Raw genomic sequence first — 19,608 nt, forward strand, 5'->3', positions numbered from 1 at the left:
TCTTGTGCCTTCATGTTAGGAAAGATAAATGAAAAACATGCTCTCTTCGAATTGTTAGGGCTTGTTATTCTACAGAGTTTACTTTTACTTGTAAAATTTTAATGCAAGCCCTTGATCGCAGACAGTGCTCCCCAGGTTAGACCACCTTTCTTTTTGAAGCTTTTTAGAAACATGAGGCCCAGTTGTCCACAGTCCCTGGGCTTCTTGTAAAATGCGAACAAGCAGCTTTAGAAATGTTTCTGTTGTTTTGGGGGATTCTGTATACAAACAAGAAAGAATCTCTTATATAGGACGGCCATATACGTTACTGTCCCAAATCAGAATGTGCTTGAGAGCGAGAGGGGTCATGGTGGAAAAAACTAGTTTAAGCTTTGAATGTTTGGGGCAATCCAGGACTCACGGTCACTCAGTTGTACCTGACAGTAAACAGGTAGAGCAGCGCAGAATCTTAGAAGCATCTGGAGCTCAAACTCAGTATCTACAGCATGTGTGTGTACACGAAGTGAACTGTAGCCGTTGGCTTTTCTCCAGCCATTGTTGGCCTTTTTAGTGCCTCTGTAATAGTCTTTACTTATCATCTACCACATGCATGGGAGACTGGTAAAAGGCTAGTCTGAATATCTTGGTGTCCCAAGTATCACCTACCTGTCTCCATGCACAGAGCCTCTGTTCTCAGCAGTTTGATTGTCTTCGCAATTATTATCATTGCTGTGATTGTTTAGTTCTTATTGTGTTCATGCTCTGTGCTAATGTTCCACACACACATTATCCACTCCGTCTTCTGAGGTGGGCACTAATATTATCCTAATTTTACAGAGGAGGAAACTGAGGCACAAATCCAAGGACACTCAGTGAGGTAGGAGATAAGCTTGGACCTCCAGAACCTCTGTCCCCCATACCAGACTTTCTCCCTACATTTTTCCTTTTTTTAAAAAAAAATTTAATGAGTCATTCAAATATATGAAATACTTGGTAACTGAGTGTGGAAGCAACAGTTAAGTATTCTGTCAGTATCACTTCTTATCACTCCAGAGGTTGGTTCTGACAGAGTTCAGTGACCTTCAGAAAAATGTAGGGGAAAGAGAATTTAGCTTACAGCCCCTCCAACAGACTTCTTGTTTCTTCTTTTTCTTCCAACCTAGCAGTTTGCTCTGGGGAAGAAATTGATCTTTGCAGGATCAGAATTTATATGTTGGTTCTCTGTCAGGGTGGAACTGTAGCCTAGGTGAAGTTCTAGGCTCTGAGCAGATGAGTCCCGAGGGCAAAGGTGGGTGGTGGAGGGAATATCCTGGCCTCAGAGGGCCTGACGATGCCACCTGAGATCCTGCTGTGGCTTTTGAAAAAGCTCTTCAAGGCTCATTGGTTCAGCAGGAAGTGATGTTTAGCTTTGGGAACAGAACTGTTTATTACTAGATTTCTTTCTTTGTCTACCCATGGGTACAAAGATGAATACAAGGTGGTCCTTAATATCATTTTAAATAAGCATATCATATCCAAACAGATGAATTATGGTGGCTGAGAAGAAGTAAGACTTACTTCTAGCTTGGGGAAGTGGATGGGGAAAGATTTTCCTGGAAGAGGTGGTCCAGAGTTGGTTCTGGTGGGGAGAGGAGCTCCGTGAGTGCACACACATTTGGCATCTTGTTGTGACATAGGCACATTCAGAGACGAATCATTCACTTCTGCTAGGAGGACCGAGGAGAAGAGTGGAGGCTAAGATGGGAAGAGGCTGTGTCATGGGCCGGTGAGGTGGATTGTGTGCTGAAAGCAATAGGAAGCTATATGGGCTTTTTAGAGCTGGGAATGTCAGGCCCAGAGCTCTGCTCTGGGAAGACGAACCAGCAGTGGTGAGCAGGATAAGGGATTGCCTAGAAGGTTCCTTGAAATAATCCAGATAGGTGGCTAAGCAGACAAGAAAAAATGGAAAGTCTCGGAGAAATAGAGGAGACACTGAGGAAGAATACTCAAAAGGAGGAAATGTCAGAATTTCCAGAACTATGGAGCCAGAAAGAAAGTAAGCATCTCAGTGTTCCACTGCCCCCAACTTCCTCAAAATATTAAAAATATTTTTAAGGCCCCCTAATATCTGATCCTGTCTGTCTCTAATAAGGTTGGCTCATGTTCTGTACTTGGGAAAAAGGCATGCTCATTGCACTGGGAGCACCCTCTCCCTGTGGGCCACGCATTAAAATTAGGACCCTCACAACTAATAATTGAGCTCTCACAAAGAATTACTAAAATACCAAAGTATGTTTTTAACAACCAGTGTGAATGCATCCTCACAAGGGCATGTCCTTTGCACAAAACAGAATGTATTGTGCTTGTATTATTATGCTTGTATTATTATTACTTTTTTAAAGCATCCCTGTTCTACAAAACCAACAGTGCATGTAAGGGTCTCTTGTTCTGAAGGAAACACACACACACACACACACACACACCCTGTTCTCAGATCTCCTGTGGGGTAAGCCTGAGGCAGTAAGCAGCCAGTGTCTGATCCAGAGGGAATTTCCTTTGCCCAAGTGTCCCATCATTGCACAAAATACAGGTCTGGTCTTGTGTTCTTACAAGGATACAGGAAAAAAGCTCAGAGGTAACTCCAGGGGGAGATTTTTAACTTTCTATCTGTTCAGTAGGTAATGATCTTTAGAACAGAGTGGAAAAAGTAAATTTTTCCTTCTCTAACCTCTGTAAATATTTAGAATCGTGCTGCGGACAGATATATGGCATACGAGCCAGGACAGCATTAGCAACACAGAACAGTCATTCAAGTGAATTCCCCTTGTTGTTTGGGTCTGGTGTTCAACCTCTGTTTGGTGGGAACTGGCCCAGAAGGCTGTTGGCTGTCTTGGAGCATTTTACAAATTGACCTCAATGAGAGCAAGGAGGACTGGTGTTTCTCTCTGAGTTAGGTAACGCTTGGAAGGGATAGGAATTCGGAATCAGGACATGCTGTTGAAGATCCTGGTGGTTTTTTTGAGAACCTTATTAACTACAAAGGCTTCTTCCGCTTCTCTTCCCGGGTCCTGCGGATACCTGCCCCTAGCAGTACCTTCTTCCGCCAGCAGCAAGGAAGAAAGGGCAGTTTGCTAGTGTGCCCTTCTCTAGAGAGAAAAGAAAGGATTGAAGGAATTGGGAAGGGGCTTTCAATATCATTAGCACGTTCAGAGTAGTTAGTGTGTTTCTTAGGTGCTTAGCATTGGCTTCCTCAGATGAGGCAATAAGCTTGGAATGTGGGGGGTTGTGGTAAGGTTTACTTTAGATAACAAGGAAGGACATCACCCATTGGTTTGCACACTTTTTTCTTTTCTGTATAGCAGTAGCCCCCTCCGTTAAACGGCCATTACTGACCGGACAAATATTACAGGATGTTATTATCCAAAGGGTGCTTGCATAAGAGTTGTACCAGAGGATCTTCTATGTTGAAAGGTGACGTGAGGGCGTCACATCCCGATTTCTTCTCTTCCCTACAGTTCTTTCTTTGGAAAGCCTCTTTGTTGTTGTTATTGTTTTGGTTGTGGCTGTTGTTTAGATACAAAGCTCTACAGCGAGGAGAACCACTCCAGGCTATTAAATATTCAGGATGGAATTCTTGAACGATCACAGCCTGTAATTTCTAGCTTTTTAACTGATCCTGTCCATTGATAACATCATCCTCCTTTTGGCAAAGATGAGAGGAAAACAAAACAAACGAGCCAACAAGGGGTCCCGCTGATAGAGGGACTGATAAAGGGAGAGGGAAGTGTCATATGTCACATGTCCACGGTGTCACCCGAGAAATGATGGGACATCTCTTCCTGGCCTGTGGGAAGACACATCGACATAAGCATCCTTCTTCATGGAATGGGACGGAGTGGTGTTTTTGCTTTCATCTCGCTGGGGATCAGTACTGGCCCTCACAGTGCTTTTAGTATGTTGTATGACACTTTAAATTTTCTCGAATTTTCCACTGCTGAGGATGCACCTGCAATGTATTATCCAGAAGTAGGACAGGACTGTTGTGAATGAGGAAAGGTGCAAATGAATTTACGCTGGACTTCTTCCCCCTTGGTACTCATGAGTATCATAATAGTACTCTGGATGTCAAGTAGAAGAACAAGTTTCATCATATGTTAACTTTTTAAAGTCTGAAATACGTGAACTGTTTTCTGTGGGGAAAACAGTTTCAACTAATTAGTAACTGCCTCAGTATAAGGCTAAAATGATTATGCTGATATTTATACCTAAATTATAAGTAGAGTGCTAAATTCATAGAAATGTTAATCCTAACATTTCATAGAAGAAAGCTTTTAGCTATACACTGAGTGGGTTTTTTTTCTATGAAAATACAAAAAAAAAGTATATTCAGTTTACTTCAATCAGAGAAATGTTATCTGTACATGTTTAGGAAATAATTGTCCAAATTATTTCACATGACTCAAGTATCATTGAATATGTCATGTATAGTTAGTTTCTGGGGGAGAGAAAGCAATTATGGCCTAGTAGCTTTCTAACCACTAATTTCCTGGCTCTTTGTAGGAAAAAATTTGTGTTAAGAGGAAGGGAACCATATTGATTGTGATTTATTTAAGTAGCCCTGTTTTGCTGTAATATTCTAGGTAACTCATTCTACACAGAGTCAGATGTAGCAATAAAACAGTATATTTGTTCGTTGTTATTTTATGTTTATGTAATCAATAACACAAGTGAAGAGGTTTTTTGTTCTTCATAATAATGCTTATTACTTAACCTGTTTTCTAAGGGATGATTTTTTTTTATCATGTTAGAAGAAATCATTTTAGGAGACAAAAGCATTCATTGTGGTGATATAGTTTGTGTTTTCTTTTATGTCTGTGAGCCATCTGGAAGCCACATTTAAGTGTTTAATGTCCCTTGCACTGCACACGGTGTTTAATGCTTTCATACCTTTTTCATCCATGACCCAGGTTGTTAACCCAGGAAAAGCCAGTAGATTAATTATTGCCTTCATTTTCACCCACCTCCATAAAATTAGCTCACCAGAGAAATTGGGGAGACATCAATGAGGTGACTCCTGGGTTTTAGGAAATATGTAGAGAATAATAAAAAAAAAAAACCCTAAATATGAACTGTATACATAAATGTTAGAATATACCACCAGTCTGTGATCCGGGAAGAACCAGCAATTTAAGGATCACAGTATAAGTGCTGCTGATGTTCAAAATCACTACTTAAATGGCCATGTAGATACTTCTAGCTGCATTTAAAGCACAAGCTCTCTGAACATCGTGGTAGAGGGTATATGACAAGGTTATTACTAAACATTCAAAGCTGAAATGAATTGCAATGTAAAGCAGTTAGTTCAAGGTTAAGCTTAAGTTCAGGCTTAGAAGGACTAGGAGTTCATGTGTTAGTACAATGAGGTGTATAAATGTTAGGGCAGTTTGAGACATGGCTATGTCCCTTGTTGTTGAAATGTAACAACTAACAAGCAGTGAGGTTTTCAAAAGTCACCTGGCTAGCAGTCCTCCACATCATACTATATAATAAGCTACAAAATCATACTGTATACTGAGTTCTACAATTAGATAACTTATTGCAAAGATAATGTACCTTATAATAGACTATAAACTGGTGCTCAGTCACATTTCAATTAAGCATGATAGTTTGGGGACATTACTTCCAAATAGAAGCGGTGCTTCGTAGGGAAGTACTTGGTAAATTGAAATATGCAGATGTTATTATTGGTAATAACTTTTAGTCCCTAGTAACATGCAAGCTTATTTTTTTGGTTCATATTCTGAAACGTGTGTAAGTCCCTCTGCTGTGGTCCCCATGCATTCGCAAAGCGTACCTAACAGTCAAGTTGATCCTGCTGATGCAGGCACAGAGACCTTGACATTCACTGTCCCTTCAGGCAAGGAGGGGATGCTGCTCAGGGAACTTGCTGGCAGGATCTGAACACGAACATTTCGGTGGGAGAGCGCTGAAGATGCTAAGGTTTGCCTTGCGGTTCCCTTTCTCCAGGGCACCTGGATGATGATGGATTGCCACACGGGTTCTGCACAGTCACCTACTCCTCCACGGACAGATTCGAGGGGAACTTTGTTCATGGAGAGAAGAATGGACGGGGAAAGTTCTTCTTCTTTGATGGCAGGTACCACTCACAGTTGTGTTTTGTTTTGTTTAGGACGGGGTACCAAATTACTTTACTTGAAGGAATGGTACAAATGAAATTTCAGTGGATGTTTTAGTACAACTAATAGAAAAGGCGAAAGCAACCCCAACATGTAAGCACTGCCTTGGGGACCAAGAAAGTCACTTGTGCTGCTGTGGGGAGGCCAGCCTCAGGCTTGGGTCCGTCATCACTGCCTCCTACAGTGTGCTTGACACAGCCACTCTGTCACGCCAGAATCGGGGGCTCCCGTCGCACACCAGTTGGTTACGTGGGTCCCAATTCTTTGATGGATTCCACCTGCTCCTCCAGCGAATGGATCTCCATGAAGTCCCACAAATGGGGATTGTTTTTGTCAGGGGCCAGTTTGGGCAGTTCTCAAGTACAACACACTCAGTCCACTGCATGCAGCCCTTTCTCCCAATCACGGTCTGGTTTCTTCACATCCCAAAGGAAGATGCGGCCAGCTCGTGGGTTCATGATTTCCTCAGCATACTCTGTCCTCATGAGATTAGTGAAGAAAATATTCAGCAAAGCTCTTCAGAACCACATCATCAGGGGTCATGCAGTGAGACATGTGACAGGTAAACATAGGAGGCATACAGCTCCAGACCCACGGTGTTTGAAATACTGCTCTTTGGGATAACCTTCATTATGTGCGAGACCTTAGTGCTGTCTTAACTAGTATGTTCTGCTTAAAATATGTTTCCCAGCAGAGTTCTTGTTACTGTCCTTTCGCCTCCTACCTGACAATGCTGTGAGGCAGAAGCTCCTTCCCCTCTTGAGATAGGTGGGAATGACTGTAGAAATGACTTTCTCTTTCGAGAAGAGTTGGAGTTGCACACACCCAGCCTTTGAACCATGACTTCTAAACCTTGTCAGCTTCAGAAACAAAGAGCAGCCACGTGAATTTCTCTAGCATTTGGAGGAATTCTGAGCCATGCGAGGACCAGCTCTCTTTCTGACCACTTGGTTGGGTAATGTGGAAATGGATTTAGCTAAAGCAGGTTGTAGGATTCTGCAGGGCACAGGGCAGAGCAACTGCTTCTAAGCTCTGGACATTGGTAATGAGCTGAAGCTTCCTAAAACATGGATTTCCTTTGGGAAAGGGAATGTCTAAGGTGACAGTTCAAGGGTGATCAAGGGACTGGCTTGTGATCCAGAATCCCTTTTCTATAGATGGAATGGGTTTTTTTTTTTTTTTTTAATGTTTATTTGTTTATTGGAGAGAGAGAGAGAGAGGAGAGCACACACAAGCGGGAGAGGGGCAGAAAGGGACACACAGAATGGGAAACAGGCTCCAGGCCCCGAGCTGTCAGCACAGAGCCTGACTTGGGGCTCGAACCCACAAACCATGAGATCATGACCTGCGCCGAAGTCAGGTGCTTAACCAACTGAGCCACCCAGGCACCCCTGGGGTGGGTTGTTTAAAGTTTTTAACAGTCCCTCAGGCTCTCCCATTATCTGATACAAGGAAGAGTAAGGAAAGCAATAAAAACCCATCATAGACTTTTTGTTAAATTGTATTTTCATTATTAATTCCAACCTTCTCTTTCCCATTGTTCCCAACCCCACACCACATCTCCTTTTAGCTGAGGTTTGCTTGCAAACTGTTCATTTAAATAGCCAGATATTTCCTTTATTTTGCCCTGCTGTGGATACCTGGCAGATACCTGGGTCCCACAGAGGACTCTTAAAATTTGATATCAATGCTTTCTTCTCTCGCGGTTCCTTTAACCTGTCCAGAGGGAAACTTTTCCTGCCTCATTTTCATAGCAGTTTATTTATACCTCTTTTCTGGAAAGTGTCACTTCTTACCTCATGATGCCGCAATGATTCTTTTATTTATTCATTCAACAAATTTATATCTCTGTAAATGTCTTATTTCCCCTATAAGACAGAGGTTTCCTTGAGGGTAGAATCTGTGTTTCATCTGCTACTACATCATGGCACTTTCCCTTAATTTCATCCTAACCAGAAAAAAAGTCTTGCTGAATGAGTATGGGAGCTGAAAGAAAAAGTAGAATTGTAGAATTCACCCAGAGCACCCACTCCACTCACCACCCCCCCACACACACACACACAGTCATGCTTTAAATCTGGTAGTTTGGTGATCATACCCTGTCATCCACTGACTCGGGGGAAAATAGTCCAGCAGATTTGGTTTAATTTCATGTTGGTTACTTGCTTGCTTCCCAGACCTGATGCACAGTGTTGTAGGGCTAGACTGATCTTCCACACCAGTGTGCTAAGAATGAGCTGTGTTGGCTCCAAGATACTGATCCTGTCGCCTCTGGGGGTAGCTGGGTGGGACCTGACACTTCCCAAGCACCTCCCTCCCTCTGTCAAGTTAGTAAGCTAGTCACTTCTGGCTGCGAGTAGTTTCATCCGTTTACCCCTGCGGTCAAGTGTACGTGTGTCACAACATGAAAAAGGTGAAGCACTATGTCAGGTGTTAACACTAGGCCAGTAACTACCTATGAAATAGAAATAAATTCATGGACTTTTTTTTTTCTTTTTGAAGCACTATTTCATGAGTTTTTATACATACCACGCAAACACCTGTAGAGACTTAGGTCAAATACTAGAATCAAAGAATGATGGTATTAGCAAGGACCTTAAGAGGTTATCTTTGTTAGCCTTCTTCAGATAGATGAGGGCTAATACTTTGAGGGGAGAAGGTCAGTATCACTGCTTTTATGACATGTGATGTAGTGGTGTCTAAGTTCTTAAAAGGTCACTGTCACCTTCTTTCTTAAGCCCAATACTGATCATATTATGAGACATCTGCTAAAAGGATTTGCCATAAACATTAGTGAGATAAATCTTATGACTAAAAAAAAAAAAAAAAAAAAAAAGGCAGTGGAATCTCTAAGTCTTTTTAGGGTATGAGATGTGGTCATGGAGAAGTCAGCTGTTTTTCCAGAGAATAGTACCTTAATTTACATTTGCCTATTTATTTTTCCCCCTACTACTGCTCCCAATTTTCAGGGTCTGATGTATTGGGTAAAACAAAGTGGGGACCTTGTGCTTTCACTGCCAGTCAGGAGGCTTTAGTCTGAAAAACTTCCCCCCAAAAGGCTGAAATCAAGGTTTTGAAATAGCAGATGAGGAAACAAAAGGTAAAAACTTCTAGAGTTTTTACAAGCTGTTCACACCTGTAATGCTGGCTTATGTTTCCATCAAAGGGTTTGTTTGCAATTGCCAGAACCTGTTTGGAAAATCGCAAAGTGGTAGTGACAGAAGATTTGGCCCAGTGCATTCTAATCTTCTATGAAACCTGAAACTGGGTGTGGCATTTTTAAAATCCACTTTATGGAGGTGTAATTCACCTACGATAAGCTGTACATATTTAATATATACAACTTGATGAATTTGGAGTCAAGTATATATTTGTGAAGCCATTACCACAACCTCTGCCAAAAGCTGGGCATGTGATTTATGAGAGCGTTTCAAGCAAATATAAATTTATATCAGGGAAAGTCTAGAATCACTTTTCTACTTTACATACAATATGATAATCCTGAATAAGAATTTTAAACATTGAGATCACCAGGAAAATTGGCCCTGTTAAGTTTTCAACCAAGTTCCTAGATAGAAGCAGAATATTTTATTTTTTAAAATTTGCAGGTATAGTAAATACTTTTGGAAGAATAACAAACTTTAAGAAATACACCAGTGTAAAAAGTGAACACGCTTCCCCCTTTTTCCTCACCCCCACTCCCACGCCACAGAGATGCCCGCTGTTGGTGGAGAATTGAAGCATCTTAATTAAATATATGCAAGGTAAAATCAGGAAATAGCTATCTACTTCTAAATCAATTTAAATAGCTAAAATGTACATGGTTTGCCTTTTTACTATGATCTCAGCCTCAGACTGTTCGCTAGTTTTGAGATCTTAATCAACAGTTGGCCTTTTCTTTTAGATGGCAAAATGTAGAACAGAAAAACTTATTAAAACTGGCTTAGGTCAGAAGCCAGACTCAGACCAGTCCTTCTTTACCAGATCATTTGTCCCACAAATTAGGTCCATGAAAATGGACCTTAGTTTTTAAATTGTCTTTTCAAGCAGCTTTGTTTTCCATTTTCTCCCCCTCTGTAGAGAAATGAAGAAAGTGTCCTAAGACTAAGATTAGTTAATTGGTACTTAACATCGGCTCTGGTCCTGAGATGAAGGCATTTATGCAGTGAGGAAAAAGGAATCTTGAGGCTTTGTTGATGAGGCCCTGCAGTCTATCTGGCCCAGTGGATTCGCTGGAGTACTGTGGTGGAGTATTATGAAAATGTTTACTGTGCAGAATACTTTGATGTACACATCTCTCATTTTTATACTAATCCCCAGGTCTGAATGTTCATTTTTCTAAAAATTTTAAATGTTTTTTATTTTGTTTTTTTTTTTTTAATTTTTTTTTTTTCAACGTTTTATTTATTTTTGGGACAGAGAGAGAGAGAGACAGAGCATGAACGGGGGAGGGGCAGAGAGAGAGGGAGACACAGAATCAGAAACAGGCTCCAGGCTCTGAGCGTCAGCCCAGAGCCTGACGCGGGGCTCGAACTCACGGACCGCGAGATCGTGACCTGGCTGAAGTCGGACGCTTAACCGACTGCGCCACCCAGGTGCCCCTTTTATTTTGTTTTTGAGAGAGACGCAGTGTGAGTGGAGGAGGGGAGCAGAGAGAGAGAGGGAGACACAGGATCAGAAGCAGGCTCCAGGCTCTGAGCTGTCAGCACAGAGCCTGACATGGGGCTCCAATCCATGAACCGTGAGATCATAACCTGAGCCAAAGTCGGCCCTCAACCGACTGAGGCACCCAGGCGCCCCTAATAGTGCATTTTAATGCATTTTTTCCTTAATTGTTCTCATTTCAACCAAGATTTATGGATGTAAAGGCAATTTTGCAGAACTTTTTGAAATTTTAGAATGGTAACAAGAAAGAGGTATTTGGCTTTGGGCTATGGAATATTAGGGAATTGTGTGGTTTTTAGCCTGATTATGAGTTAAAGTTGAGTGAATTCATTTAGTTATATTTTTTATATTATCGGTGCTCCCCCTTGATGTGCCAGTTAGATTTCGAAGTATTATTTACTACTCCTGGTGTTGATTCCCTACACTAATGTGTCCAGCTAAGAGGGCTTTTTGTAGTTGATCATTGGCCAAATAATCTAAGCAAAGGTGTCCATTTGGTGAGCCACTGAGAAAGGCTGCCATTTTCCAGGTGGCAGGCCCATGCAGGATTTCTTGTGTTTGGTTTTTAGAAAGCACTTGATCACATTTCAGGGAAACTGGAGCTGGAATGGACCTCTGAAGTCATGTATTCCAGCCTCCCACACAAGGCAAAAGTCCCTTCTATGTTCCTGATAGTCATCCAGGAACCGGGCTCAACAAATACATTCATCTGTATTGTAATGAACTGTGCTGATGAAAGCAACAATTCCTGTGACATACAGGAAAAGACATGGAGAACTTTGATACCATTTGTTCCACTTTGGACACGTTCCCTTCATAACAACCTGTGAAGTAGGCTTTCTAATCCTATTTTACATGTGAAGAAACTAAGGCACAGAGAGGTTAAATAACTTGTCCAAGGCCACCTTAGTCAGTAGGAGCTGCAGCTGAGATTCAGGCCAAGGTGAGTTGACTCCAGAGCCTTCCTCTTCTCACTACACCTACCAGTCTCTTCTAACGAGAAGCAAGGAAATAGCTCTGACCCTGACTGCCTTTCTTTCTTGCGTTAAGTTTACTTGAGGTCACTCATTAGCAGTAATTGTGACAAGTTCAGAGTCCTGGGGCGAATGTATTGACTTTCTTAGAGGAGCTTGAACAGCCTTGGTAGGAGCTTGGCAGATTGATGGAAAGTTTACTTGAAGAATCAACCCACAAGAGCTCTGATCTAGTGAACTTGTTTCCTCATTTATAAAGTGGGGATAATGATACCTACTTCTCCAAGTGGTAAAGATTGAATGAGAAAACCTGTAAAGACCTTGCAGAGTGGAGACTCCCTGTGAGCTAATTCATGAGAAAACATGGATTTCTTTTTGTTTACTCTGTATCTGCATTTTTCCAGTTTTATGGAGATATTATGGACATATGATATATGTAAGTGTGAGTGTACAACATGATGGTATGATACATTTATATTGTAAAATGATTACCACATTCAGGTTAGTTAATACCTCCATCCACTTATATAATTACCTTTGTTTTTATTGTGATAATATTTATTTACTTACTTATTTTTAATGTTTATTTATTTTTGAGAGAGAGAGAGAGAGAGAGAGTGAGCTGAGGAGCGTCAGAGAGAAAGGGAGACACAGAATCGGAAGCAGGCTCCGGGCTCCAAGCTGTCAGCACAGAGCCCGACACAGGGCTCGAACTCAGGAACTGTGAGAAGTCAAAGTCAGATGCTCAACTGACAGAGTCACCCAGGCACCCCGATTGTGATACGATTTAAAATCTACTGTCTTAACTTTCAAGTGTATAGTATGGTATTTATTGTTCATTATCGTCATCATGCTGTACATTAGATCCTCAGAATTTATTCATCTTATAGCTTGAAGTTTGTCTCCTTTGACCAACAACAGCTCCTCATCTCCCCCTCCCTGAGCCCCTGGCAACTGCCCTTCTATTGTCTGTCTTTATGAGTGAGGCCCTTTGAGATTCCACATGTAAGTGAGGACACACAACATTTGTCTTTGTCTGACTCATTTCACTTAGCATAATGCCCTCAAGATCAAGGATGGATTATTATTTTTATTATCTTTTATTATTGCTGTTACTATTATTTGTTGATAACAGTGGCTAGCAGAGTTTCCTTAGGATTTATTTTTAGGGAGCAAAACTAAATTTCGCTAATTGCTCTTCAGAAATGTTACTGTCAGGGGTGCCTGGGTGACTCAGTCGGTTAAGCATCCTACTTCGGTTCAGGTCATGATCTCACGGTCTATGAGTTTGAGCCCCACCTCCGGCTCTGTGCTGACAGCTCAGAGCCTGGAGCCTGCTTTGGATTCTATGTCTCCCTCTCTCTCTGCCCCTCCTCCACTCGTTCTCTCTCTCTCTCTCTCTCTCTCTCTCTCTAAACAAACAAAAATAAAGTTAAAAAATGTTACTGTCATCTTGAGCCTTTATAACAATCAGATACGACAGACTCACAGATCTATTAAAGGATAGAAAAAAACTTCAAAGGATACAACAGACTCACAGATCTATTAAAGGATAGAAAAAAACTTTAAAGACAAACAACACATTCTCTTACCTGGAAGCATGATAGTGTTCCATTCAGCTTGCATATCACACCTTAGAAGAAATTGAAGTTTCTCGCAGATACAGCCCTAGTAGATGGCTTGGGTTTGTTGTTGATGTTCTTCTTATCTTTACTTAGTTTTCAACATTTTAAGAGATAATATGTAATATAATGCTGTATGTCAATTATATCAGACTTCTAAAAATATATAATATATATTGTCATATAAAACGATTGCTGAAACAATGTTTTAATACTAAGAGTCACAATTTAATTTGGTTAGAAGTGAGAATTTAAAGTAGAATTATGATTCATTTAAAATTTCTCTCTTGGTTCTTTTTTTTATTTTAATTTTTATTAAAAAAAATTTTTAATGTTTTTATTTATTTTTGAGACAGAGAGAGACAGCATGAGCAGGGGAGGGGCAGAGAGAGAGGGAGACGCAGAATCTGAAAGAGACTCCAGGCTCTGAGCTGTCAGCACAGAGCACGACGCGGGGCTCAAACTTGTGGAGTGTGAGATCATGACCTGAGCTGAAGTCAGACGCTCAACCGACTGAGCCACCCAGGCTCCCCCCTGCCCTTTTTTTTAAGTAGGCTTCATGCCCAGCGCTGAGCCCAATGCCAGGCTAGAACTCAACGACCCTGAGTTCAAGACCCTGAAATCAAGAATCAAGTCCTAAAAGCACTTTTTGTATTCAGTGTTAAAGAAATTTTTAACATGATAATACAGTAATATTTGAATAAAATGCAGATGTGCAGGGCACCTGGGTGGCTCAGTCAGTTAAGTATCCAACTCTTCATTTCAGCTCGGGTCATGATCTCACTGTTTGTGAGATGGAGACCCCTGTGGGGCTCTGCACTGACAGCACGGAGCTTGCTTGAGATTCTCTCTCTCTCTCTCTCCCTCTCTCTCTCTCTCTGTCTCTCTCTCTCTCTCTGCTTCTCCCCCCAAAATAAATAAATAAATATTAAAAAATAAAATGCAGATGTGTCATTCTAGATAAATAATTATAAAAATTCCCCATTTCTTTTAAGTTAGTTTTTGTAATTTATTACCAGAAATTTAAGTATGAGAGCTTTGACAAAATAGGTAAAAATGGTCTGTGTGTATATGTAGGGAAAGAAATTTAATTAAAATTGATGTTTCAATTTTCTCCACATTTCTGGTTACTTGATTCAGATGCTGATGCCAGAAAAATCTAAATCAAAAGACCATTTTTGTAGTTTAACATACCAAAGAAACTGCCAACGTGTTGAAAGAGACTTTAAGAAAATACAAGTCAAGAACATTGTATTCAGTATGTTCTCATTTTTATTGAAACAGCCACAACAAAGGTGGGAAAGTACATGATATATACACAGGGGGAAAAAATCTTAAAGTGGCATATGCCAAATTGAGAAAGAGTAGTGGGAATTTCTACTTTCTACATCTTTGTAGCACTGGGGTTTTTTGGTTGTTGTTGTTTGTTTTGCAATGAATACACGTTACTTTTTTCACTTAAAGGAGCATTTATTCCATCCTGCCATGCAATGGATCACTCATAAATTACTGCAGATAGAGGAATCTTTCCTGCTTGTTTTTTTTAATTTTTTTTAATGTTTATTTATTTTGAAGGGGAGAGAGACAAAGAATGAGCCGGGGAGGGGCAGAGAGAGAGAGAGGGAGAATCAGAATCCAAAGCAGGCTCCAGGCTCTGAGCTGTCAGCACAGAGCCCCATGTGGGGCTCGAACTCATGAGCCGTGAGATCATGACCTGAGCCAAAGTCAGACGCTTAACCAGCTGAGCCACCCAGGCACCCCTTTTCTTGCTTGCTTTTAAAGTACATTTAAAGCAGTTTTATACATTTCTTTGACTATTCTAGTATCTCATAACTATTTCCCCGATGCTGTTTTAAGCCTGGTTTCTCAGTAGAAAGCTCACTATCAAACCCATGAGTGTGCATGTTTAATAATAATAGTTATTATTTATTTGAGCAGTCCCTATGTCCCAGATGATCTTCTAAACACTTGGTAGATATTAACTAATTTAATTCTTATAGTAGCTGCAGTTGACAAGTGAAGAAATGAAGCACAGAGTTTCAGAAACTTTCCTAACTTGCAGACTGTATGCCTGTATACTGCATATAAAGAATACTCCCTGCACTTGAGTAACATTGTTACTATTGTTATGTTCCCTCTCCATCTTCTCAAAGCAAAATTAGCCCAGTTTCCATTTCCATTCTTTCATTTAGAAAATAACCACTTGAAGACAGGCTGTGTCCATATGTTAGGGTGGGGATGCTTGGATGGATAATACCTAATTTGTTCCTGTAAAAGGTTTTACAATCTAGAGAAATATGACACGTAAACTGGCCATCATTAAAGACATGGACAGTCCTGTGATGGTTCATGATAAGGCTCCAGTGAGAAAGATGGACCATGGCTGCAGAGGTCAAGGTAGACTGGGGGAAGTAGGGCTCCATGCAGAGAGTGGGTAGGATCTGGGTAAACCAGGATTAGCAGACTTCCTCCAAAATGCAACTCTCAATCCAATTTCCGCAAGAAGGATTAGAAAGCTACTTCTCGAGTATTCTCAGAGAGCAACAATTTAGCTGCCACAAAACAGTGCCATTTTTTCAGTTTATTTCTTTTTTGAATAGAAAAATGCCAGAGGCTTGAGAAGACTCATTTTTATCCCAAGGTTATTTCTGTTTTGAATGAAAAACCAGAAAATGTGGCCCACAACTTTTTTCCTGGATGTGTCCTCCGGGATTTATAACGTTTGGTTATAGGGGTGCCTGGGTGGCTTAGTCGGTTAAGCGTCCAACTTTGGCTCAGGTCATGATCTCTGGGTTCATGAGTTCGAGCCCTGTGTCGGTCTCTGTGTTGACAGCTCAGAGCCTGGAGCCTGCTTCAGGTTCTGTCTCTCTCTCTCTTTCTCTCTGCCCCTCCCCCACTCGCTCTCTGTCTCTCATTCTCTCAAAAGTAAATAAACATTAAAAAAATTAAAACAAAAAAGTGTTTGGTTACATATATTTTACAGGAAGAAGGAAGCATCACATGGTATGGAAGCTAAGATATAAAGAGGTGTGCTTGGGCTCAGCGAATAAACCAGCGTGAGCGACAACTATAGAACAGGAGTCAGCAAACGTTTTCTGTATAGGGTGAGATGGTAAATATTTTAGGCTTTGGGGACCGTATCCAGTCTCTGTGCAACTCTGCAACTCTGCTATTATAATATGAAAGCAACCACAGAGGACACGGAAAGGAATGTGCGAGGCTGTGTTGCAATAAAACTGCATTTACACAAACAGGCAGCAGACTGTGGTTTGCCAGCATCCCCTGGAAGAAAAAGTTAGAATGGCAGAACCTTTCACACCAGACTAAGAAGCTTTTATTTTCTTTCCTCGGTGACAGAGGATTTCAAATTCTTGTCATTTTTATGGCCCTAGAGAACCCAGTTCATGTGATAACATGCCCCTTTTGTCATCAGATTTCATCCAAGCTATCATACAAATTTGCTAAGGGGGCTAAGCTGTTTCTTTCAGGCAGGTGCTGAAAAACAACGCAGTAAGTTTGCTCTCCGATGCCTTAAGAATTTGCATCTGTGGGGGCGCCTGGGTGGCTTAGTCGGTTAAGCATCCGACTTGGGCTCAGGTCATGATCTCAAGGTCCGTGGGTTCAAGCCCTGCATCAGGCGCTGTGCTGACAGTTCGGAACCTAGAGACTGCTTCAAATTCCGTGTCTCTTCTTTCTCTGCCCCTCCCCAACTTGCACTCTGTCTCTCTCTGTCTCTCAAATATAAATAAACATAAAAAAATTTTTTTAAAAAGAATTTGCATTTGTGTAGCTTTGTCAGTCGGGCTAAGAGGGAAATAGCTGTTTGTTTTGGTGCTATGATACTAACGAGGACAGGCTCCACGGTAAGAGGATAGGACAAACTCCTGGGGATGGTTACGGGGAAGTATGTGCAAGTCCATTTTATTGTTTCAGGGATTTGCAAGACCCATGCCATGTAGATTTGATCTTCAACCTGAGAAATACTGGCAGACTCGTCTGTCAGGGGATAATTCTGCTCAAACACACACAGGAACGTTTTGAATGCTCCCTGAGAATCTAGCCTATAGGGTTCCCAGGTTTAGCAAATAACAATCCACAGCACCCAGTTAAAACAGCATTTCAGATAAGCAACGAGAAATATTTTAGGATAACTGTGTTCCCTTCAATATTAGGGACATATTTAAACTACAGAAACTATCTGTTGTCTTTCTGAAATTCAAACCTAACTGAGCATCCTATATTTTATCCGGCCATCCTAACTGTGAAGATAGATGATGAAGTTGTTTTTCGCACCATCTACTGCATCATTGCGTCCGTTGATTTAGCTATCTTTCAACAGGGTTGTTGTTATTTTTGTTTGTATTTATTTACCTATTTTTTGGCTGTTGGGGGAGTCTAATGACGGTCAAATCTCATTAGTTCCAACCTCACTGATACAGAATTGCGATTACTTATGCAAGGGCTATACTAAAGTGCACTTCATTCTCTTCATGAATTTACTCTGCCTGTTTATCACTGGTAGTACAAACAAAACTGAAAGAGAACTATTTATCTCCTTGGGAGACTACTGATAGTGTAATTACAGTGTGATCAGGGGCTACTGTGTTGTTTAGACTGTGCCTTTCATTTAATAATTACAGCTCACTCTGTCCTTCAGTAAGCAAGACAAGACCTTACCAGGCACAGTCAGGTGCGACCACCTTAGTCCTCACAGCCCCCTTTGCGTCCCATCTGTCCCCACTACACAGTGTGTGCCTGCCAGCCTCTCCTGTTTGTTTATTTTGTTCATCAGGCTCTCTAGAACCTCCCACAATGCTCGCTACTTAGAAGGCACCCTATAAATGGTTGGTGGTTGAATTGATGAATGAACACTATCTGCAGGTACTAAAACAAACTGTCTTTGTTGCTAATAAACATCTTACATTTTAAATTTTAAAACTTATTCGAGCTGGTCTTTCCCTTATTCCAAATTGCTGTACATAAAGGGAGTTTTTGGTGAAGTTAGTTTCCTTGGTGAAGTTAATGACCTTTGAGAGGCTGAAAACATACTGAAATTCCAAAAGTGTTTTATGAGGAGCGATGGAGAAGTTATTGTAATATCACCATGAGCACCCCCGTGAGCTTGCTTCTGTTCTAGAAGTATGGGTCTCGACACTTTCGGGCTACTGATGATATTAGCAAGGCTCAGCCTGCAGTCTTCCTCACTTGCCCCCATTTGCCCTGATCATGCGCACACACACATGCACACGCACACATGCATACGCACACACGCATGCATTTACTTAAGTAAATTCCCATATATCACCCAAAGAAATGGAAGGGGTTCTTTTGATTGGCTACCAATTATGATTGTCACCCATAAGTAATACGTTTAATGACTTAAACAAACACGTAGACATTTACATTCTAAACCACTTTCGTATTATTAGATACTTATATGTACAAGCAATCTAAAAGAGCTTGAGAACTACCAGTGAGGTCTGGACCCCTCTTGAGGGAGTTAAGCATCAATGGTTTATGTGTGATATGCCACCATTTCTATTGCCCGGTATGGGTCGGCATCTTAGCCTTGAAACGTATTCAGATGAGGCTTGTTCTCAGCTTCCACCTGTACCCTTGTTCTTCTCTATTTCTGCTAGCAGAGAAGAAGGATTAATAGCAACCAGGAAGTTAAGAAGTAGATCTCTCTCTGTCTCTAATGCTACCTGTATCTCGGGAGTGTTTTTCCCAGCGATCTAGGGAATTCAGGAGATGGGCTGAATACAGGTCAGCATCAAACCAGAGCTGGGCATGCAGTGCCTTTCATGTGGTCCTTTCTTTTCAGAGAGCACAGTCATGATCTGACCATTCCCTTTTGTTCTCCCTTCTCTCACAGCACCCTGGAGGGATATTATGTGGACGATGCCCTACAGGGCCAGGGTGTGTACACTTACGAGGACGGAGGCGTTCTCCAGGGCACGTATGTAGACGGAGAGTTGAATGGTCCCGCCCAGGAGTACGACACGGATGGCAGACTGATCTTCAAGGGGCAATACAAAGATAACATTCGGCATGGAGTCTGCTGGATATACTACCCAGTAAGCCTGGTGACTGTTCATTTTGCTGGAATGTAACATGTTTCAAGCCGATGCTTTGACTCCTCACAATGAGGAGTAACATGTACTCTCTATGTTAGAAAATACCAATCTGTGA

At 41.3% G+C, this 19,608-nt stretch overlaps 1 protein-coding gene across 1 annotated transcript in view; it reads left to right on the top strand.

Moving 5' to 3' along the window:
- SETD7 (SET domain containing 7, histone lysine methyltransferase) overlaps positions 1-19,608 on the top strand; it is a 50,142-nt gene that overhangs the window by 2,647 nt on the left and 27,887 nt on the right. Inside the window, exons 3-4 of the mRNA XM_045467236.1 lie at positions 5,986-6,115; positions 19,292-19,493. Of these exons, the coding sequence (XP_045323192.1) occupies positions 5,986-6,115; positions 19,292-19,493 (332 nt within the window). The remainder of the gene's footprint in view (positions 1-5,985; positions 6,116-19,291; positions 19,494-19,608) is intronic.

Source organism: Leopardus geoffroyi, chromosome B1 (assembly GCF_018350155.1).
Source record: "Leopardus geoffroyi isolate Oge1 chromosome B1, O.geoffroyi_Oge1_pat1.0, whole genome shotgun sequence".
Classification (NCBI taxonomy): Eukaryota; Metazoa; Chordata; class Mammalia; order Carnivora; family Felidae; genus Leopardus; species Leopardus geoffroyi.